This window comes from Pleurotus ostreatus, assembly GCF_014466165.1.
Source record: "Pleurotus ostreatus strain PC9 chromosome Unknown scaffold_1, whole genome shotgun sequence".
Taxonomy (NCBI): Eukaryota; Fungi; Basidiomycota; class Agaricomycetes; order Agaricales; family Pleurotaceae; genus Pleurotus; species Pleurotus ostreatus.
Genome location: NW_023503156.1, coordinates 4024256 through 4048770, shown reverse-complemented (window position 1 = coordinate 4048770; position 24515 = coordinate 4024256). Strand labels below are relative to the sequence as shown.

The 24515-nt window shown below is 50.0% G+C and overlaps 11 protein-coding genes across 11 annotated transcripts; 5 read left to right on the top strand and 6 right to left on the bottom strand.

Moving 5' to 3' along the window:
- Positions 1 to 357: 357 nt before the first annotated feature.
- PC9H_001482 (uncharacterized protein) lies at positions 358 to 1417 on the top strand (the record flags this gene model as incomplete). The annotated part of the gene is made up of 4 exons (XM_036771132.1): positions 358 to 427; positions 485 to 627; positions 682 to 744; positions 806 to 1417. The coding sequence occupies 4 exons, from the start codon at positions 358 to 360 to the stop codon at positions 1415 to 1417; spliced, it is 888 nt and encodes a 295-aa protein (XP_036636977.1).
- Positions 1418 to 1518: 101 nt separating this feature from the next.
- MCD4_3 (Glycosyl phosphatidyl inositol anchor synthesis) lies at positions 1519 to 2555 on the bottom strand (the record flags this gene model as incomplete). Its single annotated transcript, XM_036771131.1, has 5 exons — positions 1519 to 1643; positions 1689 to 1727; positions 1780 to 1894; positions 1946 to 2078; positions 2131 to 2555. 5 exons carry the CDS (start codon positions 2553 to 2555, stop codon positions 1519 to 1521), a joined length of 837 nt encoding a protein of 278 aa, XP_036636976.1.
- A 1163-nt stretch (positions 2556 to 3718) lies between these two features.
- On the bottom strand, positions 3719 to 5218 carry MCD4_2 (Glycosyl phosphatidyl inositol anchor synthesis; the record flags this gene model as incomplete). Its single annotated transcript, XM_036771130.1, has 7 exons — positions 3719 to 4062; positions 4120 to 4264; positions 4312 to 4478; positions 4536 to 4680; positions 4806 to 4840; positions 4891 to 5064; positions 5116 to 5218. 7 exons carry the CDS (start codon positions 5216 to 5218, stop codon positions 3719 to 3721), a joined length of 1113 nt encoding a protein of 370 aa, XP_036636975.1.
- Positions 5219 to 10361: 5143 nt separating this feature from the next.
- SPT15 (TATA-box-binding protein) lies at positions 10362 to 11408 on the top strand (the record flags this gene model as incomplete). Its single annotated transcript, XM_036771129.1, has 3 exons — positions 10362 to 10838; positions 10901 to 11173; positions 11223 to 11408. 3 exons carry the CDS (start codon positions 10362 to 10364, stop codon positions 11406 to 11408), a joined length of 936 nt encoding a protein of 311 aa, XP_036636974.1.
- Positions 11409 to 12553: 1145 nt separating this feature from the next.
- Positions 12554 to 14353, top strand: WRS1 (tryptophan--tRNA ligase; the record flags this gene model as incomplete). Its single annotated transcript, XM_036771128.1, has 8 exons — positions 12554 to 12660; positions 12718 to 13023; positions 13068 to 13187; positions 13236 to 13282; positions 13329 to 13551; positions 13601 to 14039; positions 14097 to 14183; positions 14240 to 14353. 8 exons carry the CDS (start codon positions 12554 to 12556, stop codon positions 14351 to 14353), a joined length of 1443 nt encoding a protein of 480 aa, XP_036636973.1.
- Positions 14354 to 14446: 93 nt separating this feature from the next.
- PC9H_001477 (uncharacterized protein) lies at positions 14447 to 15466 on the bottom strand (the record flags this gene model as incomplete). Its single annotated transcript, XM_036771127.1, has 5 exons — positions 14447 to 14724; positions 14785 to 14830; positions 14892 to 14987; positions 15117 to 15322; positions 15376 to 15466. 5 exons carry the CDS (start codon positions 15464 to 15466, stop codon positions 14447 to 14449), a joined length of 717 nt encoding a protein of 238 aa, XP_036636972.1.
- A 697-nt stretch (positions 15467 to 16163) lies between these two features.
- On the top strand, positions 16164 to 18097 carry HAT1 (histone acetyltransferase 1; the record flags this gene model as incomplete). The annotated part of the gene is made up of 11 exons (XM_036771126.1): positions 16164 to 16212; positions 16269 to 16345; positions 16397 to 16447; positions 16502 to 16619; positions 16669 to 16868; positions 16982 to 17103; positions 17159 to 17272; positions 17331 to 17374; positions 17436 to 17752; positions 17818 to 17934; positions 17993 to 18097. 11 exons carry the CDS (start codon positions 16164 to 16166, stop codon positions 18095 to 18097), a joined length of 1314 nt encoding a protein of 437 aa, XP_036636971.1.
- A 75-nt stretch (positions 18098 to 18172) lies between these two features.
- PC9H_001475 (uncharacterized protein) lies at positions 18173 to 19867 on the bottom strand (the record flags this gene model as incomplete). The annotated part of the gene is made up of 10 exons (XM_036771125.1): positions 18173 to 18234; positions 18288 to 18396; positions 18458 to 18605; positions 18666 to 18762; positions 18822 to 18868; positions 18912 to 19011; positions 19064 to 19163; positions 19217 to 19246; positions 19306 to 19426; positions 19488 to 19867. 10 exons carry the CDS (start codon positions 19865 to 19867, stop codon positions 18173 to 18175), a joined length of 1194 nt encoding a protein of 397 aa, XP_036636970.1.
- Positions 19868 to 20914: 1047 nt separating this feature from the next.
- On the top strand, positions 20915 to 21775 carry MCD4_1 (Glycosyl phosphatidyl inositol anchor synthesis; the record flags this gene model as incomplete). The annotated part of the gene is made up of 5 exons (XM_036771124.1): positions 20915 to 20925; positions 20978 to 21259; positions 21312 to 21326; positions 21375 to 21610; positions 21663 to 21775. The coding sequence occupies 5 exons, from the start codon at positions 20915 to 20917 to the stop codon at positions 21773 to 21775; spliced, it is 657 nt and encodes a 218-aa protein (XP_036636969.1).
- Positions 21776 to 22190: 415 nt separating this feature from the next.
- Positions 22191 to 22762, bottom strand: PC9H_001473 (uncharacterized protein; the record flags this gene model as incomplete). The annotated part of the gene is made up of 4 exons (XM_036771123.1): positions 22191 to 22232; positions 22282 to 22329; positions 22384 to 22511; positions 22615 to 22762. The coding sequence occupies 4 exons, from the start codon at positions 22760 to 22762 to the stop codon at positions 22191 to 22193; spliced, it is 366 nt and encodes a 121-aa protein (XP_036636968.1).
- Positions 22763 to 23069: 307 nt separating this feature from the next.
- PC9H_001472 (uncharacterized protein) lies at positions 23070 to 24226 on the bottom strand (the record flags this gene model as incomplete). Its single annotated transcript, XM_036771122.1, has 4 exons — positions 23070 to 23297; positions 23352 to 23889; positions 23942 to 24057; positions 24110 to 24226. 4 exons carry the CDS (start codon positions 24224 to 24226, stop codon positions 23070 to 23072), a joined length of 999 nt encoding a protein of 332 aa, XP_036636967.1.
- Positions 24227 to 24515: the final 289 nt, after the last annotated feature.

Below are 24515 nucleotides of genomic sequence, written 5' to 3'. Positions count from 1 at the left end.
CGATGCTACTGCGACCCCAGGAAATCAGTATCGCTTGACACTGACGAAAACAGGGAGCTCACCAAGGATTCCGGACGTCTGCTGCTATTCCGACCACTCCTGGTGTATTCTGAGTCTCGCGATCAAGCCTTGAGGGTATTCAGAGTCCTGAGGTCGGCGTCAACGTAGCATATTAATGGAAAACAGTATCTGAAGTGGAGATTTGGCCAGCTGCGAGCTGGTCGAGACGAAGGACGGAATTCCGGACTACAGGTGGTATACAATTGTCTTATGTAATTGAGGTGACACGGTCGCCCACTAAACTCCCGCGACATCTCTTCAAAGTTCAAACGTTCACTACAGCGTCTTCAGGTCAAGATGAGCCTCGCAAAATCTACGTCATCTGCTTCAAGGACGCTGTACAGCGCGGCCCGCGGACACACTCGCAGTACGTTGCGTTCAGACTGCACCAAGAACCAGTGCGTCGTTAACGGACAAAATACAGGAATCCACCAGTCATCAGCCCGACGTGCGGTCACTTCCATGCAGATGCCCGCAATGTCGCCGACAATGACCGAAGGCGGCATTGCGCAGTGGAAGAAGCAGGCGGGCGAGGCCTTCAGCGCCGGCGACGTGCTCCTGGAAGTTGTGAGTGCGCACCCTTGTTTCCCCGCCTGCGTGCCTGCTGAACAGCGCCCCCAGGAAACGGACAAGGCGACAATCGACGTAGAGGCGCAGGAAGACGGGATAATGGGCAGAATTCTGGTGTGTTCACAGACGACTGTATGTACTTGCCAGCCAATTAAACTAATCGCGCGCACAATAGCTTCCAGACGGAACGAAAAATGTGCCCGTTGGCAAGGTCATTGCGCTGCTCGCTGAGGAGGGGGACGACATCTCGAACCTTGAGGCGCCGAAGGAAGCGGCCGCACTGTCCCCACCAAGCTCTGCGCCCGAGTCGAAAGTCCCAGCCTCTCCCTCGCCGTCATCATCGCATCACGATGGCGGACACGTGAGCATCTCTGGTCCCCTCTTCCCCTCGGTGCAGCGCCTGCTCTGGGAGCACGCTGCCTCCATACGCGACGCGTCGCAGATCACGGGCACAGGGGTGCGCGGGATGCTCACGAAAGGCGACGTGCTCGCATTCCTGGGCCTTGCGTCGCACCCGCTCGGAAGCGCCAAGAACGCGTTAGTGAGGAAGCAAGAGGGGGCGGTGGCGCAGAAAGCGGTGAAGGAGGAGGGGGCACTGGACGGAGGGGCGCTGCGGCGTCTGATCGTGTCGACGATGCTGCAGTCATCACTGCGTGCGCACAATGGGCGGGGCACGACGCAGGCGGACTTCGACTCGGTGATAGCGGACTATCTGCCGCCCCCCGCGAGCACAGCGCGGGCACCTCCGCAGGGCAAGGCGGAGGAGTTTCTTGAGGGGCTGTATTGATGGCTGCTTTTGCATGGAATATATAGATTAATTGACAGCACTTGGAGCCGTGGCCAGGCCTGGGGTACATATAATACGGCTATGCTAACAGATGTCTGCCTTCAATCCACCTTTTCGCGGTCCGGCATTAGGTGCTCTCCTGCAGCACAGATGGCCATAGACCAGAGAAGGAGCAGGGACGTGACACAGAAGCGACCGACTGGCTGGTCGATTTCCATCCAGGATCCTAGAGGTGATCGGTGGGGCAATGTCCCAGATGGTAAGTACTCACCAACGTCCGAAACTTGGTAAAAGAATGTCAAGGTAACCACTTTCGACAGCATTAATCACTGCGAAGCGGTGTGCGTCGTAGATGCACGCACCATCGGTCAAGGGCAACGCAACAAGCAGGATTGAGAAGGGCGGTAGGTGAAGTCGCGCGTTCAACGTCGCGAGCGAGACTGACAGGATCACGTAGGGTATGACAGCCTTCCCCATCTGATGGAAGACTATTTAGTCCACCACACAGTACTCGAACAGGATCTTTACCAGAAGCCCGAATACAAGGAAAGGCTTGAAAGTGATTACCAGTCGATATACTGGTTCGAGGTAGAACGACCTAACAACGAATGAGACGACGGACTGAACTTCAGGCGAAATGACCTGCACTATGGATGCGACGCTGTTCAAACAAGCATCAGCTCCATCCCTATGTATGCAGCAAAGTGACTCACTTCCCCGCACCGAAGAAAGCAAATTGAACAAAGAACACGAAGAAAACAGCAATCCGCAGATCCTCTAGCCTCAACGAACGGTACGCGCCACTATTTGCGACGGGTTGTTCATTTCGCAAGGAGGTCTCCAGTTCTATCCAGATCTGAAGGGTCACGGCGTAGGCGAGGTAGAACAGGCCCTCTGCGTTGACGGAGAGCACGACAAGCCACACGCCAAACCCGATGAGGTAGGCTGTCGTCTTCGCCCAAGCGCTGCGAAACTTGGCGCCGAGGATTACCGCGAGCAGAGGCGAAGCGACTAATGCGCTGTCAGTTTGGCGAAGCCGTATCGCAGAAGCCAGTGCACTTGCGCAGTACGAGCCATCCGAGATACTGGTTGAGGATGGGAAGGCCTGTTTTGGCTTGAAGAGATTGGACAGAACCATAGGTGACCCGCATCGCTAGAGCCATCATCGCCAACTAGAACATGTGGTCAGCGCATGGATCGTTTGAGAAACGAGTGCAACGGACCAGTGTTATCAATGCCCTCGATTGTCCCGCCCCCTCTGTAAAGCGGTAGTACCAGGAGAATAGACCAAACGCAATCATCAACACACCCCCTGACATACTAATCTAGTCTGTCAGATTTACTCGGCTGATTGACGACGACACTCACATTTTGGGCAGACTCTCTTTAGCATCGACTGGCAGCGTGTGGAAGAGGGCTATCATGCTACAGGAACTAGCCCATGCTAGATAAAGCCCAACCCGCTTTTTCAGAAAATTCGGAGGCCAGGCGAGAGGGGGCCATATAACGCCAGCTGTTATCAAAGCATACACCCATATCTCCCTATGGGCGTAGGCTAACTGGGCAGGATGTCAGCACCTCTTCGCCAGCGGACGAGATAGAGCGACAGACCGTGATACCTTGGAGGGCAGCGAAGACGAGTAGTGCAGTTATTATGCATTGTGAGTAGCAGAAGGCAGGCGGAATAAATCTCCAGGGCATTTGAACGAGAAACTGATGCCAAAAGAAGCAGGGGAAGGTAATATACATGTAGTAAGTCCAAGGCGAGTGTTGTAAAGCGAATACCGTCCACGAGCAGCAGAGAACCAGAGTAACAAGAACCGTGACGGTGGTCGATGCACGAGGAGTAGCTCTTTGAGAGGTCGATTGGTCCAGGGGCCGGGAAATGTATAACGAAGAATACGCTGCCCAGCCGACATATCCGGCGGTGACGATAACATGAATTAGAAAGCTATCGTAACTATGAGTCCATAGATTGTCAATTTAATTCTAAATACCACAATAAAGGAGCTTTGGAAGACGTACGTCTGAAGATAGCGAAGGCCCTCAAGCGCTGCTTGAATTAGAACAAGAGACTCGTTGTGAACGCCTTTCCAATCATTTGCGTCCATCACAGTTTGGACACGCTGTAGCATAGAGGCTCTGGCAGCGATATTGGCATCAGCCCTCCCCTCAAGCCGTTCGAATGGTTTATAAAACAGTCGTCGTCCTTGATTAGTTTCTACTCGTGCTTTTTAGCATGGAGTGTAAGATGAGATCGGATCTCGTACCATGCTTGACGCGGTAATGCTCCAACAGAGCCTATTCTTCAATCAACTCAGATTCCTCAAGATATGTCGACGAACCTACATTAGCATTGGTGAGCGAGGCTCGAGCAACCGTCTCTTCCCCAGCGCTAAGAGCCAAGTATCCAGGGCGACTGGAATCAGCATCAGGTAGAATACCCACCGAGTGGGCTGGCCACTGTAGGCCTAGCAGTGTGGCCATCAATGCCGTGATATCCGCTTGCTCGATGTCCCGCCTAAGTAGATGGTTTAATCCCCAAGGTTGAGAGTATTCATCGTGAGATGAAGGAGATGAATCAGGGAGCGGGCCACGAATTCCAGCGCCCCATGCAATGAGAGGAGTCCGTGTATTATCTGGGTCTATAAACGGTGGGGATGACTATTTTGCACATATAGGCGGTGAGGCGGGGAACATACGTCCGTCGCCGTGAACACCAGTCACCGACATGCCGTGATCAGCAGTGAAGATGAAGCTCGTCTGGCTATCTTGAAAATATTCATTGAACAGGCTCTGACTCCTCTCAACGATGCGATCAACAGCTTGGATGTTGTTCATATATTCCTGAGAGATGTCTGAGGAAGCATTCGACATAACGAAACGGTGCTTACTTTCGAGTGAGGTCGGTAAGAGTGCCCTGTAACATCTAGACCGCCCAGGCGCAGGAAGAACACGGTCTTGTCAGCGTTGAGCTGGCTGGAGAGGATGGGGTCGTCGGTTGAATTTTTAAATAATCTCTCCAAATTCTCCAAGACCCAAAAGTCTAGTGCTGAAGCATCTAAGGGCGCAAAGTGACATTATTATTATCACAGATACCCAGGTTAACGGCGCTTACCCTTGGTATAATCTTGCTCTCCGTCTTCATAGCACCAGTCGCGGATTTTACCTGGAGCAGCCCTTCGAGAAAACATGGACTGGACGCCAGGGAAGCCCAAGGAAAATGTAGTACTAGATTGATTGAAAATGGAGTCAAACTCGACCTATGACACGACGTTAGGGTTTTCTAGCTCTTCGAATGGGCGGCGATCATTACCGGCTCCGACGTCCATCCCTAGCGACGATTAGCTCGCTCAATACGGGCTTTCGATGATGGATCTAGACTTACCTTGCTTATCGTAGACATATCCTCGTACATCCCAGCTACTCGCTATCATCAGAACCCTACAGCTACTAACCGTCAAATCGCTCACCGATGATGGCAACATGGCCAGGTCGAGTCAAAGTAGGCACCCTAGTATGTGAGATCCCAAATGCACCACTATGTTCCATCACACTGCGTAGATAGGGCGCGACGATCCTCGGTGAGCCAGGAATGTTATCAAAGGGATTCAACGAGAAGAGTAGGTCGGCTCGTAGCCCATCACCTGCGATGTGCTAGTGTCACGATGATCAAGAGGACGGAAGTCTGGCCGTACCAATAATAAGTACCAATCTCTTAGCGAGGTTGCTAGGCACAGTCACAGGGCTCATGCCATTGGACACCGTGCTCGAAAAATAGCAGTCGAAGATTGATGACATATACACCTAAACTTTCAAAATCCTGACTGCGGGCGAGGAAGCGTCGCTCGCTTACATAGTGAAAGGCCAGTCCGACGGCTATAAGGAATCCGACATTGTACCGCGACCGTGGCGGCGATTTCATTGAAAACTGGTGTTCCTAAGACTGGAAAGTGGAGGGAATGGAAACTACTGATGAAGTGATAAATTCGACGAACGTTCCTCTAATAGTCCTCAGTAACCTCTGGCTTCCCACGAAGGCGCGCCGCGTTGCATGAGGAGGAACGTCCGGATATCCTCCGTTGAATTACCAGTCTAGTGATCATATCGGTACTGTGGGAAGGAGTCTATCCAAAGCCATGAAGATGGTTGATTGCGGGATGCGTCCATCAACAGAGATCGATTGGACTAGAACCTGACGAAAGATGGTGAGAGTGTGGCAGTGGTGTTCCCTCAACTCGGGGTGTGCGCCTTGAATCGGTCCTCCAGCTCTCGTCGCGCGTGGTTGAGCTAGAACCCGTCTGACGGCGAACAGACGGACCTTGAGGGCACAAGAAGAATTGATACAGCTGTTGTCGCGAAGTCATCATCGGGGATCAAGAAGCGCTGCTCTACACCATTGTAGAGACATAACGTTTGGTAGCTTCTTTCCTCGCGAATTAGGTATCTAGTCGAGGTGATTGGAGCAGGAACGACCCAGTATAGATAGCAGCAAGAACAAGTCGTCGGAACGTAGAGGATATTCCGGTGGCAGCGAGATCCAGTACGGCTTGTTTACGCTATGCTAATCGCAGGTCGTATTACAGATTCTTTAGCCTATAGTTTGGCCTACATCCCGTTGATTGGTGAAAGATAGGATGCCCGGCTGAAGGTTCGCTCTCGCTTCGTGCGCTTCGTGCGTCGCGCGTGAGATACTTGCCCGTGAGTGAGATTGAGATTGCTGAGGAGGCATGCTGAGGAGGCTGCACTTGTCATTGAGACGCGACGCGAACGACGATCGGAGTTTGTGGGACGTATTACGTGAGTATATTATGAGGGGACTCACTGGACAAAATTATTGGCCAACTCAACTTCGTGATTGGTCAATTGAAACTCAGCTAATGAGCAATTGTATCTCCGAAAGGGTAACAAACAACTGATAACTGTTTAATTGAAACCCCGAAGACTCGAATCACAACTGACATCTGACCAATTGAGACTCCGAAAGTATAAGCGCAACTTGATCAAATGAAACTCCGAAAGCAAAAACCTCGATGACAGTCGTGTGATTGAAACTCCGAAACCTTCGTAACCTCACTATCAGTCCCAAGTACGATGTAAACGCAATATTGTGACTACTTATTACACATAAATATAAGTTGATACCAACCAAGCCTCACTTAGTCTCCATAGTAGCCTCCTAGACAAGCAGCCCAAGAGCCAGCTGTTTATCTGCTGAGAGACATTGCCGCTTTGCTGGGTTTGGCTCTGTGGGGGGTACATTCTCCTCCACTTCCTTCTTATGCTTAAAGCCTTTGGGATTGGCCACCTTTTGCTTACCCTTTTGGATATGCTGTTGACGGCAAATACCTTGCTCAAGGCGGTCACAGATGTATGAATCTACTTGAGGATCATTCCGGCAAAGAATTGTTCTGTGTAGTAAATTAGAAGCAAATATATATGTAGGTGTTGAAAAGCCTACCAGTTATGCCTTATATGAGCAATCCAACAATAGTCCAAAGGACCTACTGCATAGTCAATTGTGAAGTTAACGATGCACTCAAACAGCTGCTGTTGTTTCTCTTCTCGTGGTGCAGGCGAGACCTGAGGTAAGCCTGTTGCTTTACGCTTTCCTTTGCATGTCTCACTTCATATAAAGTGAGTGATCATGGAATACAGTGAGTGGGGAAATACCTACGTCAAGAATCCTACTGGGAATGTATTGGATGGGAGTTGGGGAACAATGCTCCAGAGAGGCTTGTCCGATGTGTAATACAAAGAAGTGTTATAGGCGCATCTAGGAGGCCCCTTAGGGGCTACTAACGGGTGTTCCGGCTACACGGACATGTCACAGACTTTGGACTTGTACATATTCGAGCATGCTGTACTTATTCCTACCAGACTCATTGCTGTTCCGTGAATGCGCGGACGCCACGTGTTCCTGTAAGGGGACACTCCTATTTTCTCTCCTTTCCTTCATCCCATGGACTCTTACCTACATTCCCTTCGTTCCCCTTCGTTCCTTTTCGCTCCCTTTCCTTTCCATTTCCTTTCCACCCACTCCTTTTGCATCCGAGCCGCATCCGGTGACTCCGGAGTCTTCCCACACTTCGGACACTTCAGACTCGCTCGGACTTGTTTCGGACACCTCGGACTCGTTTCGGACACTTTGGACTCGCTCGGACTCGTCTATACTCTTTGGGGCTTGTCCGGGCTACCTCTATCCTTTTCCCCCACTTCATTACTCTTCGCCCTTACTCCCCCAAGTCGCTGGCACGACTCCTGTGCATTTACCCTCCACTTCATTATCACATGTTCCCTTGTACCTTGTGATATTCGCTCGGACTTGTGGCTGGTGTACTGTACAGTTATCCTGCATTTCTCTCATGCTACTACAGTATATACTGTTGAGAGTAGGATCAATCTACACACGGTACATATCGTACGAACACTTATTTCTTTCAATATCTATTTCCATATTAGGCGCCCTCCTATGAGAGGCGCTTATCCCATTCCACGTACCTCAGCTTCGACCATATACTTGGATCGACTGAGGTACGCTAATCCCTTGTTATGCCTGGTAATAACTTAGCGATACTCACGCGTATCATCGTAGAACCTCAGTAACTAACTCGGTTCTACAGGTACTTATATTCTTAACAATATATTGAGCTTCGACCATATACTTGGATCGACTGAGAACCTCAGTAACTAACTCGGTTCTACATATACTTCACCCTAGCATGGAGAATCCTTATCCTGTTCTCTTTGGATTCTCCCTCTGCTAGGTGAGCAGCCCTCTCATGTATTGTAGTTAGTCTTATTCATTATCTTTGGATTCTCCCTCTGCTAGGATTCTCCCTCTGCTAGGCCTGCACTGCCGGCCATCTTGAGGTTGCCCTTACACTCTCACCTTGCTCTCTTTGAAATCGGGACACTGCAGAGCTAGGAGGGCGCAGCATCAAAGCTGAAGCCAAGTCCCGTGCGCTCCGCTCGTCCGCGCGTCCGCGCTCCCGCGCTCCCCGCGCGTTCCCGCGCCCCTGTACGGACGAGTCAGGAGGCCCCTTGACACGGTCCTTAACAACAGAAAGGGGTACACTGTTCATCGCAGGACAGGTAAGTGGCAGCAGGCCAAGTGGGCAGACTTACTGAGGCGATGAATTGATGCAGTATACTGTGAGACCTGGCTAAACTAGGATACAGATATGGGGCTGGAGCTGCAGCTGCAGGTATAATGATAATAATAGACTATATGGCACGTACGGTTCATCAGTCCCTGAATATCTAATAAATAGGAGAAACCACTTATTGGGCACAAGCTATACTGCTAGCTAAGGGAAGTGTCAATTTTCTGGGGCTTCGGAATTTAGCAAGGGCTCGCAGCTTGTACTCACATTTCGCGGCAATGTGTAAGGCATCGGAGTCTCAATTGCTGATCTTCGGAGTTTCAATTGCACAAGTGTAACTTCACGTTTCGCAAGTTGAGTTTAATGTTCTCATTCCCACAGTCACAAAGTCCTGCTTTCGGAGTTTCAATTGCTCAAGTGCAGGTTCATGTTTCGCAAGTTGAGTTTACTATTCTCGTTCTCACAGTTACAACAGTTAGGTATGGGTTTAGTAATTGATGATATATCGTTTACATCTAATTGTGTCCAGCACGGCCCGTCATAGTATATGTATATTCCCAGCAGCGAGAGATGATGGTGGTAGTCAAATTGTTCACCAAATCGTGCTGAGATATCGAGCAGTTGCGCAAGGATACATAGGATGTGTTCAATCTTGAGATTTTGATTGAGTTGAGCGGATTACTTGTTCAATGGCTTATTAGGGGAGTATTAGGAGTACCTAAGGGGCCCCAGCTCGGGCTTGGCAGCCGCAGTATCCCTGATGGCGCCCGCCTTTTAGGCTCAGGGTTTTGTTGATTGGGACAAATTCGTTCCGTTTTGCAAATGCACATTATGACCATACACACATCGGGGATGCAGCGGACTACGTGTCCATCGCACATTGCACATCTCGTATGGAAGACAGGATTCGGTCTCAACCACTCGGAGTTGATATGCTAAATGATCGATGACTGATATTAATGGAAGTGCATGGAAGAATAGGGTATGTTTAAAAAAGAGAGCCATATTCAGGCCATTCTGGTAGACAGATGGAAGAAAGGGATCAAGTGCGCAGCATCAACTCTTAAAGCGGGAGGTGAAACGGTCAAGCAATGCAGCCCTGGGCTTCGAGGGAGCTGAAAGGGTTTCCGTCCCACGGTTGGCCTCACGACGAGCTGATAACACGATGATAACACAAGATGGAGTTCCCTAGGCGCCTGAATGACCATCAACGATAATCATCATAGATGGATAGATGCGTTCGTCACATGGCCCGTGTGCGATGGAGATTGCGAGCTAAATTAGGGCCATTGTGCGGACATGGGAAAGAATACCCACACGAGCCGGCAAGCTCCGATTCACGAAATACGATATCCTGGCAGAACTGGAGGCATTGAAGGCATAGAACCGTGAAAAGATAGGCGGTGGGTGCGAGGCGGATGTCGGGGAGGCAGGGAGTCAATGAAAAAAGGGAGGAGAAAAACATTTTGTCTGTTTAGTCGCCAAGTGGATGGGCGTAGTCAGGGCGGTGCAAGTACGTGGTGGGTTCCCTGGTCCTCAGACGCCAAAAGTACGTTAAAAAGGCCACCAATTCCAGGAGTTTTGACGTTGTGGGCACTCTGGTGGCCGTCTGTGGCAACGATGAGGGTGTTCCGGCCGCTGTGGTCCTCGTCGACCAGGCAGGGGACTGGGGAACAAAGACAGGAAAGGGACAAAGGAAGGAGCATGTTACGTAAGTCGTGACTGACTCGATGTCGGAGTTTGAATTGATGGGGTATATAAGAAGCTCGTTTGCCCGGGAGCCCATTCTTTCCCCCCCGCCAGTGTGAATTTTCCCACGCCCCTTATTTTTTTCAACGATGTCTTTTGCTCTGCCCGCACGCCAAGTCAATTTCGCGTCGAGGACGCACATTACTCCTCAACAGCAGCAACAGTATCAGCAGTACCAGGCCCAGCAGCAGGCCCAGCAGCAGGCAAATGCGCTCGCACTTCCGTCGGGTAGCTCATATCTAGCGTCGGCAAACGCGAACGCGCCGTCGCGTCCTTCCCCGCTCTCCAATCCCCCATATCAACCTCAGCAATCTCAGGTCCAGGCTCAGCCACCCGCATTGAAGTCACAAACACCACCGACCACGAACAATGCTATCGCTGGCCCATCCACTCCCGCTGCCACCCCTGCCACCCCCGCGCCGCTCACTCTTGAACAGCAGCACATCACTGCCGTCGAGGGCATCGTCCCTACGCTGCAAAATATCGTCGCCACCGTCAACCTCGACTGTCGTCTTGACCTGAAGACGATAGCCCTCCATGCGCGAAATGCTGAATATAATCCTAAGGTTTGTAGATAATGATTTGCTGATGCCGAACTGTTGCTACACTGTTCGTGCTTGTTGTATAGCGTTTTGCAGCCGTCATCATGCGTATCCGAGACCCAAAGACGACTGCCCTCATTTTCGCATCCGGCAAGATGGTCGTCACCGGTGCGAAGTCGGAGGACGACTCTCGGCTTGCATCGCGGAAATACGCCCGAATCGTACAGAAACTCGGCTTCGACGCCAAGTTCTCCGAGTTCAAGATTCAGAACATCGTCGGCAGTTGTGACGTCAAGTTTCCCATCCGTCTAGAGGGTCTTGCGTACAGTCACGGACAGTTCAGCAGTTATGAGCCGGAGGTGAGTAGTTCGTGCCCTCTCCATTATCTGGTTGCTGACTTGCGTCTAGTTGTTCCCGGGTCTCATCTACCGCATGATCAAGCCGAAAGTCGTCCTTCTCATCTTCGTATCGGGGAAGATCGTTCTTACTGGTGCCAAGGTCAGTACTGTTACATCATATCCCTTTCTAAGCCGCCGTCCCTGCCGCGAAGGCTACCACTGGCCTTTGGGGTACACGGTGTGGCGGAGGCGGTGACTCCCTTCTTGCGAGTTTCAGTGGAATCGGTTTGAACCCCATCCGCTGACACTCTTGCCTTGCATGACATTAGGTCAGAGAAGAGATCTATACGGCTTTCAACACCATATACACCGTGTTGTGCGAGTTCCGAAAGCCGTGATCCTCGCACTTCCAGTTGGAGGCTGGGTTGGCAGGATTTGGACTGCCTTGTATCTCGCTGCCCGACGTTCACCAAAACGCTTGCGACATATTTTTATATTTCTTTTTTTCGTTCTTGCAATCATCATCATTCCCCACCCATCCAAGTAGCAATTTACATATACAGACATACAATACATCGTACAGACATAGCAATGCAATGCAGTTTTACATCAGACATGTTTCGAGCCCTTGTCTCCGAAGTACATTAGCTCAGACACTTGAGTTTCTTAGATTGCTTCAAACCTGCGAACTCCGGGTCGCCCTTATTAAGTAATGCCAGAGAAAGGGGTCAGGGTGGCTCCCCTACCTCACGTATTTATCTCTTATGTCGAGCAACTGTTGCTCAACTTAGACGTATCACGTCAAGTGCAGAGTATATGTTATCGAGGTATGCGGAAGTCCCTGGGAGTAACTAATATAAACCTTTCACAATGACTGTGAAGCTTGGATGCTTGGATGTTTTGCAACTTGTGCAAGCCGTTCGCCATGGTGCGATTCGAACAAATCCCTGGAAGGTATCACTATGAATACTCAGGCGTTCTTTATGCTATTCGACTGAGAAACGCACACCCTGAAACAACCAAGGTCTGATCTGATACGATCTGCAATGATCAACGGGCGGTCGAACAGGCGAGTCCCTCTGGTGGGCTCCAGTGCTCTTTTGTCTCCCCGGAAGAAGCAACAACCATGGGTAGCACAAGTCCAATAGTTCATGTATACTACTTGAAGATGGATCAATAAAGCAGCGAAGATCACTAGACTTGAACGATGCGCAAATGTCCTAACACATCCACGGAAGTTCTTTCGATCACGCGTATATCTCCACACCTACGACTTTCGTTCTCAAGTATGAGCATCTTCCTTTTTCTTATCTTATCTTATCTCACCATTCCTGACTCGATCGATTGATAAATCCTGCCAGTTGAATCTCTATTTATCCGAACGTTTCTTTGCTGGCAGCGATGACCACCCCATCGAGCAACATTCTACCTGAAGAGCTTTCGACGGACCCCACGGCAGCCGCCACTGTGAACACATTAGCATCGACTCTTGCGGAGAGCTCCTTGAGGTGAGCTTTCAGTCTATATCGCGCGAAGGGTTGCAGTCAACGAAGAGGCCCGTTCAGTACCACGTCGAATAAGCCTACAGTAACACCCGCAGCCGCCCCTCAGGCCACCGAGGCTCCAACCCCGTCAGCTGCAGAAGTCAAGCCGGCGTCTTCAGATGCTCAACCACACGAGCAGGTCGTGACACCCTGGGACGTGCAAGGAGGTGTATCCTCGGACGGCAAACAACAGGCGATCAACTACGATAAGTTGATAGACCAGTTCGGGACTAAACGGATCGATCCGGCCATGCTGGAGCGGTTCGAGAGACTTACGGGCAAGCGCCCCCATGTCTTGCTGAGACGGGGAATGTTCTTTTCGCATAGGTATGTTTACTGTTGACGGAAAGGCTGCGTGCTGACTGGCACAGAGAGTTTGATAAGATATTGGACCGATACGAGCAGGGAAAGCCCTTCTTCCTGTACACTGGTCGAGGGCCGAGTAGCGATAGTATGCATCTTGGCCATATGATCCCCTTTGTCTTCACGAAGTACGTTCCGTGTATGTGTATGTCTGGTACATGCCTAATCCATTATAGATGGCTACAAGAGACTTTCAACGTTCCCCTGGTCGTCCAGCTCACAGGTGAGCTTGAAGCCGGTCTCCCCTGAGCGCCCCTAAGCCCTCCTAGACGACGAAAAGTTCCTCTTCAAACACGAACTCAAACCCGAACAGACCAGAAAGTTCGCTACCCAAAATGCCCGCGATATCATTGCTGTGGGGCTCGACCTTGAGAAGACATTTATTTTCAGCGATTTTGATTTCGTTGGGGGACCGTTCTATCAGAATGTGTCGAGGATCTCTCGGCAGATTACTTGCAGTCAAGCCAAGTCTACGTTCGGGTTTACAGACTCGTATGTCCTTTGATATATTTCAGTTACGTCTTCTGATGGACCATAATAGAGACAACATCGGAAAGATCCACTTCGCTGCCATCCAAGCTGCTCCTTCGTTCTCGAACTCGTTCCCCAACATCTTTGGAACAGTCTCCAACATCCCCTCCCTGATTCCCTGCGCAATCGATCAAGACCCATACTTCCGCCTAACTCGCGACGTTGCCGTCAAGTTGAAATACCCCAAACCGTCCCTGATTCACTCCATCTTCTTCCCCGCCCTCCAAGGACCGCAAACAAAGATGAGCGCCAGTGATCCGAATAGCAGCATATTCATGAGCGATCCGCCGAACCAGATAAAGAACAAGATCAACAGACACGGGTTCTCTGGCGGGAAGGAGACGGAAGAAGAGCATAGACGGCTAGGCGGTGATACGGAGGTTGATGTTGCATATCAATATCTAACATTCTTCTTGGACGACGACGAGGAGCTGGCCAAAATCGGGGAGGTAGGATTGCAACATAGCCTTTGGTGGGGTGGCGGTCGATCTGACTTTGGTTTGCAGGAGTACCGTGCTGGACGCATGTTGACCGGCCAACTCAAGGCCAAGTGCATCTCGGTGTTGCAAGCGTTTGTGAAGGATTTCCAAGAGGTAACGTACACCGGTCATTTCATCTTACCATACCGCTTGAATCGTTTTTATTTTAGCGCAAGGCCAAAGTCACAGACGAAGAAATTACAAGGTTCATGGACCCAACTAGGAAAATAGTTCCGGTCTTCGGGAAAAGTGAAGCAGCACCAGTATCAACCCCTTCGGCATAAAGGAGTAATAGTTTTCCAGCTATCCATTAGCAAAGCTCAAGGTAGCGTAAGATGGCGTCAGATATAAGTATCTATGGAGGTAAATGGTCAAATTTAGATGGCGTCAAGCTCGTCCTTCTCTCCCCCAGATCTACTGGCCGTCCAATCATACGGGCATTCGCCGGGGTCTCGCTTCCAATTCTCTATCACCTTGATCGCAGCTCTTCCCCAGTCGAAATTTTCGTGCTCCTCCGTAGAGGCATCGGGACCAGGGCCGTTAACGAATGATACAAGTGCTGCATTGTGGGGCTGAACGAATCCCTCGTCGACTGCCGTTTGTATCATGGACCGAATAGGCTCCCAATAAGAGTGAACGTTGAGTAAAATGACGGCTGTCAGAGTTGAGATGGACGTTAGGACTGTAAGAGAGAAATGGAGCGAAATCGACTTACGTTTGTTGTGGATGCCTAATTGGGTCCAGGTTGTAACTTCCATGATCTAACGCGTGGTGAGTCGAAGTCAGTAAAGGACCCGCGTGTGCCCCATGCGTCCGGCTTACTTCTTCAAAAGTGCCGAAGCCACCAGGCAGTCCGATGAAGGCGCACGAGCGCCTTGCCATCTCGACTTTGCGCTCGTGCATCGTATCGACTATGATCTAGACAACACGGCTCAATACACCGAGAGAGCCGTTCGAGCAAGTTCTCAGGACTAACCGTTTCGATCTGGTCATGATCCACCATCAGACAATTTACTCCAGGTGGACGGGGGATATCATCAAGCTCACCTTCTCTCTTCCTTTCTCGTTGAGTCGGATTTTTGATGGGGATGTTTTATCTTGTTCGCCTCCCGCGACGAGCATGGGGTACGGTACGACGCCTGTTACTCTGCCACCTTTTTCCAAGGCTGCGCCAGACACTACACCCATGATGCCTTTCGATCCCCCTCCATATACGAGGGGTCGATTGGCTTCTGCGAGGGCATGTCCGACAGCTAGTCACCGTATTAGTCGAGCACCATCATTGTCACTGGCAAAGTTGACTCACACACAGCTGCCAACCTGTACGCATCTTTGCGCCCCATGGATGATGCGCAGTAGACCGCGACGGGTTCCGATAATGTCGATGGCACAGTCATTGTAAAGGGAGATCTAACGTTGAAACTGGGTAGTATCTACTGATCCTGACTCCTATATATACTCCAGCTGGAAGGTGATTTTTCAGGGTAAGGGAAATGAGAGAAAATAGCGGTTGGAAATTTGGGTCACTCGTGGGTGCTGAAACGTTGACTAAGTACTTTGTTGATGTGATGATAGCTGTCCAGAAGGTGCCAGGAGGCATTACGTTGAGCTAAAGGGAGGGTCAACACTGCGACTGCACTCAGGAGGCCGAGGGGGGAGCGTCTCCCATGCCATGCCGTTGCCTTCATTTGAGGAGTTGATATTTTACCCAATCACCAGCGCACAGATTGGGGTTCAGGCTTTCTTCGATGGTCCCTGATCCTCAGAACATAATGTCACTTCCGAGGTACCTCGTACATGCCATTATGAACATAATCGCGCCCTGATCGTGCGTTAATGAAATCGGAGTGCTTGGAAAAGAACAGTGAAGTTCGTCAAGGTGAACTAGCAAGAAGACTGGCGTTCTTCGAATAACCGGAAGCCAGCCGTGCAGGAACTTGAACTCAATCACCCACTGGTTTGTGTATTTGAGCCATTGTAAGCAAGCAGAGACAAATCAATCACAAATAACGCGCTCAGCGCCAAGCTCGATATCAAGGTTCTCACTGTCGACCCACTAACGTTATTGGGTCTGCCTCAGCTGACACAAAACAAATGGCAGCGTGGACGACAAGCTCGAACGAGGCACTTACGATATCGCTCGGTAAATCCCATTCTTTCGCTTCCTTGATTCGACGCGCTGAGTGGCTTTTGGGACAGTGCGACCAACTGAGGACAAAGCCTCCCTGGGGGAGGAGGAATCCTACGAGAATTTTCACCCAACATTCACATATCCAGTCAGTCTCCTGATTATCCATAATTCCCTAATTTATCACCGTGTACTTTAGATTTATGGCGAAGAAGAGAAGATATATGGTTACGAAGGCCTGACTATTGATGTGAGCCACAGCGCTCACAATATGTGAACTGACCTTTACTGATGGCGTTATTAGCTGCGGTTTGCCTCGGGCTCCTTGGTTCCTTATCTTTCTGTAAACTATTCCGCGAAACTACCTTCAACCTCGACCGTTGATGATGTTGAGGGTACATTGAGCCAGTTCATCCCTTCTGGTACGGCCTGCGTTGCTCTATCGTCACCTAAAAACTCAACGCTATGTAGACTACCTTACAGACGAAACTGCCTTTCTTGCGCAGGTGGAACAAGATGGGACAACATTCAAACCCTCAGGACAGCTTATACATTCATATGTCCGTCTTTCCCCTCTAGCTGCTGCGAATGGCAAGGGGAAAGCTGCTGCAAACACACAACAAACTCTAGACTCGGAGGACGCAAATGCCGTTGTCTACGAAGTGTACCATGTCAGTCCTGGGATTATCCTACGGCCCTTATACCCTTTAATCTCAATCTACCCACCCTTTGCGTCATCTACATTCTCTGGCTTTCCTTGCACATTCCATTGTGTGATGGCCAGACGACATGGGATACCCCTGGGTTTAGAGAATATCATCGCAGAATGCAGCTGTTCATTCTATTATACATCGAGGGTGGGTCATACATCAACGAGGAAGAAGATTCTTGGGAATTTGCTGTACTGTAAGTCCATCTGCTCAGGTTTCATAAATACGCTAGAAGGTGACTCTTGTTGTAGTTACGAAAAACGCAAACGGCAATCAACGCCGGGCACGTCGACGTACCATTTCGTCGGTTACTCGTCTTTGTATCCTTTCTTTCATTTCCCTGAAAGTGTACGCCTGAGACTAAGGTAAGCTCACAATGTTCTAACTAACCTTTCAGATCTCATGATACCCTTTATTCATAAGCCAATTCGTGATTCTCCCACCATACCAACGGCAAGGGCATGGTTGTAAGTGCACACTTTCCTTCTTTACCCTTATTCGCCAAAGCGCTTATTCGACTGGATACAGCCGAACTGTATGACGCTATATACAACTACGTCCTCTCCCAGCCAACCATCACGGAGCTAACCGTTGAGGACCCCGCAGAGGCATTCGAAGACCTCCGTGATCGTAATGACCTGAAAATGTTGTTATCGCACGAGGTATTCATTTCCGAGGCCTTTGGTGCCGATACGCTATCACATGGAGGTGGGCGAGTGGGAGGTGTGGGGCGCGCAGGGAGAAGTGGAAAGGGTGGCGTATCGAAGAGTGCACCAGGGAAAATGGGCCCACCGGTGGATAAGTTATGGGCTGAGAATTGGAGGAAGAAGCTCAAAATTGCTGGCGTAAGCGTTGAGCTTTGGTTCATCAGGATAATGATTTACGCTAATGGGTTTACGCGTTATGATAGCGTCAATTCCAGCGGCTCATAGAGATTCTAATTTTGTCAAAACTGGATCCTATAGATCCAAGACCTATGCGAGCATATCGATTGCAAGTCAAAGAGCGGCTGTATCGCTTCAACTTCGTGGGTCCCCTTTTGAATCGGGCGTGCCGTTTAACTAGCTAAGTCTCTGGACGTACAGGAAACACTTGCGCAGCTGGAGAAGTCGGAAAGATTAGAGAAGCTCGAAGAAACGTTCCAGAACGTTTGCGAAGATTATCAGCGTATTCTCTCGATGGTCCAATGATTTACCAGATCCAGAACCATGTATAAAGATTCGAATCTATTACTAGGTACCAGCCTCGATGAGACAAACTGTAAGTTAGCAAGATGTGAGTCCTAGCTCCTTGAGCTCATTACCAGCCCGGATAAAATAGTGGTCTCCTGTGAGAAGTATACACCAGTGGTTCCTCACACGACCCAAAGGTTGTACGCACCATAGACGATTCCAGTCAGTTTATTGTTTGCCGGTAAGTGCATCGTTCCATTTGAGAGCAAACTCTCCCACTCTGGGCGCCAAGCCAGGTTAGTGATGTCACGGAGGATCTATTAAAGTCTTAGAGTCAGTTTCCGACTAACATGAAGTCAACTACGGATGGTAACTTACTGATAAAGCGGACTTCTGCCAGAACCGGGCACCCGTGGAATTTCCTATTGTCGATTCCCGTTGCGACAGTAGCAGCAACGCGTTGACGGCAATCGTTGCGGCGGATGAGTCGGCAGGGCGAGCAGGGATCGCAGGGACATTGAAATCCCTTGAAGTACGTCGAATCGATCAATGCATATCCGTTGAAAGGATGGTCGTGTTGGCTTACCATGGTACAATGCCGTCAGAAGGGATGTTGAAGACGAAATAGGTTGCCAGTCGTCTCGCTGTTTTGAGGTACCTAGGAAAGTTTGTGCGCAGATGCACTAGACACATTGGTGAGTCAGGACGACTCAAAATAACCCAGATCAGGGTGTGTGCGTACTGTTAGCATAGCCGTATATACCCCAGGCCTGGCCACGGCTCCAAGTGCTATACAAAACTGGGATGAGCACAGTGATATTGTTGAGAGAACTCTGAGATTCTGTGCCTGTCATCAGAGAATCCTTGGGCAGTCCGTTTCTTTGTCACTGACCCCGTGTTAGAGTCGTATTCGATGACATGCCAAGTGCTACCTTAAGACAAAGTCGACGGTGATTCCCTTTGTTGTAAGATAATGCCTCCTACCATCGGGTCTAATGTGATTTGCCATGGTAGTGTCGGCATGCTTGATGGCTATGTCGCGAAGTGTGTGGTTACCAGTGATTTTTTCCGCGACGAACAGCACCTAATGATGAAAGTCAATTCAGTACGATGCGTTGATGGGAACCAAATATTTACCTCTAGGTCCATCATGTAGTCAATACTAACCTACGGTTTTGACTGTGCATTGAGCTTTCCCGTATGCGAATCGTTCAGCATGAGCATACCTGAAAGTTAGGATCAGGCGAGTCCTCGTTCCGAGTGCATCCAACCATGGCGTTGAAGCGTTTGGCCAGCGCCGTCGCGAAGATTTTGACAGCTGTTCTAGCAGTCTCATTGCGAGGGTTTCTATGGAATTCGAGTCAGGTCATGCTCAAGAGGAAGAAGTACGCGCTTGTGGCGCGTTCACATTTTCAGCTCTTCGATAAAAGGAAACCCCACATCATGACTAGCACCTATCGTCCTTTCCGATGGAATCTCTCCCGTACTCCAAGTGCGACCGAGCTTCAGCCAATCTACGCCACCCACTCCGTGCTTGTGTCCACACAGTTTCTGGCGCCGGTGCATCTCATACAGCGTAGCAGGGAAGAACCCGGTCGCCCAGGCATCGGAATTGAACCACAGCCAGTTGCCCGTGGTAGTGTCAGTGTACTGGGGATATTGGATCGGGATGGGAGGCATTTTGGCAGTCGCTAGGACCTTTCGAGCGACCAAAGGCGAGAAGAGCTCTGAGGCCACCGTCGCTAGTGCGAGCGGCAAAGCAAGGACGGCAACGATGAGACTGCACATGTCGATGGAAAGGAAGGATCATCAGAGACGGGTGAGGTAGTTAAGTGACTGCCACCATGCCTGGACTCGATCCCACCTATCAAAACTAACAAGGACGCTGAGATCGAGCCTACAGCAAGCCAAACCGCTGTGTGAAGGATTGAACTACTGACTGACGCCCAAGCGATGGGCAGAGCTCACTTGGGATCGAACACTTTAAGTTGCCAGGTTTGACAGATGCCCCGATGGGGGGTAAATGCGGGGTAGAGGGTGTTCAAAGAGGGGATGTTTCATATTAAGCTCATCGCGAACCTCAAGAACGAAGTTCGCGCTCACTGCCCCCCAGGTCGGCGGGCAACGCAGAGAGCATGGGGCCGCTCATGGTCACTGTATGGGTGCACCGGTGTCCCTAGTAATATCATGCATTCGTTCAATCATACTTACGCAGAATTAGTTGGCCAATCTGGGTCCCTGAGTTTGATTCATCAAGCCGACAAAGCCCATTTCGGCCATAGATACACGCCGTGCTCGGCGCGTAGTATGTATTAATGGTATTCCCAAAATTCCTTGGAAATACCAAATAAATCAGTTCAAAGCATAGAGTACAACGCTGAAACGACTGACTTCGTGAGCTAAGGTCCTCGATATGTTCCCTCGTGGGATCAAGGGGCAAACTATTTAGTTGATGCCGTCGACTGTGATCTGTAGAATCGTGCACCACACATGGGTGAACGTTGTCAGGAGCAAGGTGGAACTTTGGCGTAGTTTGGTTACGCGCACTGCACATCTTAATAAATTGCTCGACTATTCCGATAGCTTTGCCTCAGATATGTGCGTTCGATAGTCGAAGCAGTGACAAAAGTAGCATACCCGAGGTGCGTGGTCGTTTCGCGTTGCATGTTGCATACTCAAGCAATCCACAGAATATCGTTGGATGAGATTCCTTGCCTTGTGGTCCTGGAATTGTGACGCGGAGACCCTTAATACGAGGTCTACAACGCGCGGCACTCGTTAATCATGGGTTCTACAAGTAACCGATAGAGTAGTTGGGAGGGGAGGGGCAATAAGATGGAGGTCGTGTATATCAACCTCACCCAGCCTTGTCCGGCACTGATGTTCACTCTAGCCTAGGTCAATCGAAGGCATTGATAACAAGTTTGGCAACGCTTTGGCGAAGACAGCCTACCTCATTAGGTTTGGCGTGTGGTTTGTCGTGCTCTCGGTCAACGCAGAAGGCCTGTTCTACCTTGCCTACGCTGTGACCCTTCAGATCTGGATAGAAGTGGAGACCTCCTTACGAAATGAACAACCCGTCGCAAATAGTGGCGAGTACCGTTCGTTGAGGCTAGATGATCTACGGATTGCCATTTTCTTCTTGTTCTTCGCTCAATTTGGTTTCTTCGGTGCGGGAAAGTGAGTCAATTCACTGCATCCATAGGTCTGGAGCTGATGCTTGTTTGTACAGCGTCGCATCCATAGTGTAGGTCATTTTGCCTGAAGTTCAGTCCGTTATCTCATCTGTTCTTAGGTCGTTCTATCTCGAACCAGTAGATCGACTGGTAATTACATTCAAGCCTTTCCTTGTATTCGGGCTTCTGGTAAAGATCCTGTTCGAGTACTGTGCGGTGGACTCAATGGTCCTTCATCAGATGGGGAAGGCTGTCATACCCTACGTGATCCTGTCAGTGTCGCTCGCGACGTTGAACGCGCGACTTCATCTACCGCCCTTCTCAATCCTGCTTGTCGCGTTGCCCTTGACCGATGGTGCGTACATCTACGACACACATTGCTTCGCAATGATTAATGCTGTCGAAAGTGGTAACCTTAACATTCTTTTACCAAGTTTCGGACGTTGGTAAAAACTTACCATCTGGGACATTACCGCATCGATCACACATCTTCACCTCTAGGATCGTGGACAGAAATTGACCAGCCAATCGGTCGCTTCTGTGTCATGTCTCTCCTCCTTCTCTGGTCTATGGGAATTTGTGCTGGAGGAGAGTACCTAATGGCAGACTCGTTTCGTCTGCATCGTGAAAAGGTGGATTGAAAGTACGGTCATTTGGTTCCCTACTTCTCGCCACATTTTGGGGGAGAGGCTTTGGATATTTGCCAGTGGTACCCTGAACGGCGTAGATCTAACTTCGCTAACTTACCCATATTACTTGTCGTGATATAATCTCGTAAGTCGCTGGTCCCAAAGTCAAAGGCTCCAGATGACGATGCATCTGGGGGACCGAAAGACCGAGCGTAAAGCCCATAGTTGAGTCCAAAGGGAAGTTCCTGGTATATCAAGATAGCATTAAATGTGTGATCCATCAACATCCGAGCAGGATTATGAGGGCTATATGTCGAAATCATCATCAAAGTCTTTCCTTCGTTGATACTACAAGTGATATGAGATATATAAGGTCAGATACCAAGTTTAAACATACCAATATCTTGCTTTGCTTGGCCGACGTCTTCCCCTGAGCCTCCTCCATCTACGCATCGAAGGTAAGAAATAGGACATAGTGCGAGCGCAACATAGATCTCGCCTGTTCTAGCAGATCAATTAGCTGTGCCTCCGTGACGCGGCCGCGAATCTGCCCTGATTGGGCCATTCTCAAGAGAATGGCTTCAATTTGCCGTGACCTCTCAGCGCTGACCAGGGCGATTCGGGATACTGATGATGACAGGAAATAACCAATGGGCGTTCCGATCCATAACAATCGTGGTGGTGTAATGGCCGTTAATTGAAGTCCCTTGAAGGTTAAGACTAAACGTACATCGTTCTCGAGCCTCCGTATCCAATATCGTAGCCAGAAGTCCCCGTCGCATCTCTTCCTCTTGCTTCCGCTTGGCCTCATCCTCGGGAGAGGGCTGCCCACCCCCAGGAATAGAGCCAGCCTGTTGCAGTGAGTTGAGATTGTCCATAGAGTAGTTGATATGAGTACGGAGTCGCTTGGTGCCAGTGACTGGGAAACTTGAAGCAATACATATCTTAAAGTCACGTGCAATATATCAAGTAGTAGATGATTATTGGTACGGTACGCATTAGTACGTGTAGATGCTACATCTATGGGCTATAATCTACAAGAACCCCAAGTCCGAACGAATGCAAGAATACAAATGATTGCGATGTGAAGTGCTAGTTGCTACAAACCCCAAAGGGAGGCTCCGAAGTCATAACGTGTCCATGCACATCCGTGAAAGTTCGTAAACAAGGATCAGATACTGGTCCTTACAGCAAGACGCCAGCAATGAGAGCGACCAATGCTGTTGCGATGCCTGCACCGCGAACTTTGTTCGAACCCAAAGAGATTGCGCCATTGCCAGCCGCAGTCTGACCTTTCGCTTTGGCTTGGAAGGCAGCGAAGTTGTTGGGTCCAGACTCGACGGCGTTGACAGAGAACACCATTCCTTGAGAGCAATGGTTGCCCTGGCGGCAGTAAGCCCAAATTGGCTTCGTCTGGATAGAAAGGTCAGTCGGTGTTCCTCAGCGGTGAACAGTGTAAACACATACGTCGTTGACTCGGATCGTCCAGGTGCTGAACGTAGTGGCGTTGTCTGCAACAGGGATGAATCCCGAATCAAAGCCAACTTCCCCAGTCGTAGTGGTCTGCGAAAGCGGGGAGCAGGGCTGGGCGAAGGAACTGGCGGTCACAGTGTGGTTCTTCTGGCGGAACTCAAAGGTAACTGTGTCGCCAACTTGAGCGGTGATGTTTGCAGGCTCGTAGAATAGACGACCGGTGCCGCCAACGATGACACGATGGTCATTGGCCGTGGATGTAGACGAGGCAGAGGGTGCCGGAACGGTGACGGTCGCAGTGACAGTGACGAACCCGGAGGGTGCTGCTGAAGACGAAGTGGGAGGCGTAGAAGCTGCGCCACCCGTGGCAGCAGACTGGAAGGCAGAGAACCTGTCTCCTGGGTTGACGGCGAACACCATTCCCTGTTGGCAATGGTTGCCTTGTTTGCAGTACACCCATGTGGGGTCAGTGTTCTGAATAGTGAGTTCTGCTACCGGGAAGCCATCGACAACTGAGTCGGCGACGGGGACACTGAGTGACTAATAAGTTCTCATTCATGCAATACCGCAATCGATCAACTTACAATCCTGAATCAAAGCCACCCGTAGCAGGCTGGCACGGATTTGCAAAAGTGGATTGGGTTGCAGTATGATTTTTCTGCTTGAAAATGAAGCGAACGACGTCCCCTTGGGCAGCAGTCTATGAAAGTGAGCTCAGCTAGGTCGCACGACAGATGAACCACGGCACTTACAACAAACTCGGGGTTGTACTTCAGTATTCCAGGGCCACCGACTACAACGTCAAATGTTGCAGCGTAGGCGGCTGCAGGTAGAAGTGCAAGGGCAGCAAGATTGGTGAATGATCGCATTGTAGAGATTCAACGTTCAACGAAGTGAAGTATTAAGTGGAAGTGGTGCGATAGGTTCTGGGAGGGAAATAAGGGTCGTAACGTCAACGTTAGAGGGAAATTGAAGAGAAATCGATGAAGTCCGTCGCCATTGAAGCGACGCGCACTTTATAGTCGAGCAGCAGCTGGAGAACAAAGAAATTTAGGAGAACAAAGAGTTGTTCCATATTTGGACAGTGCCCCTGAGTCTTATTGTTCACACGTACATTCCCAGAACAATAACGGTTTTACATGACTAGAACAATAAGTA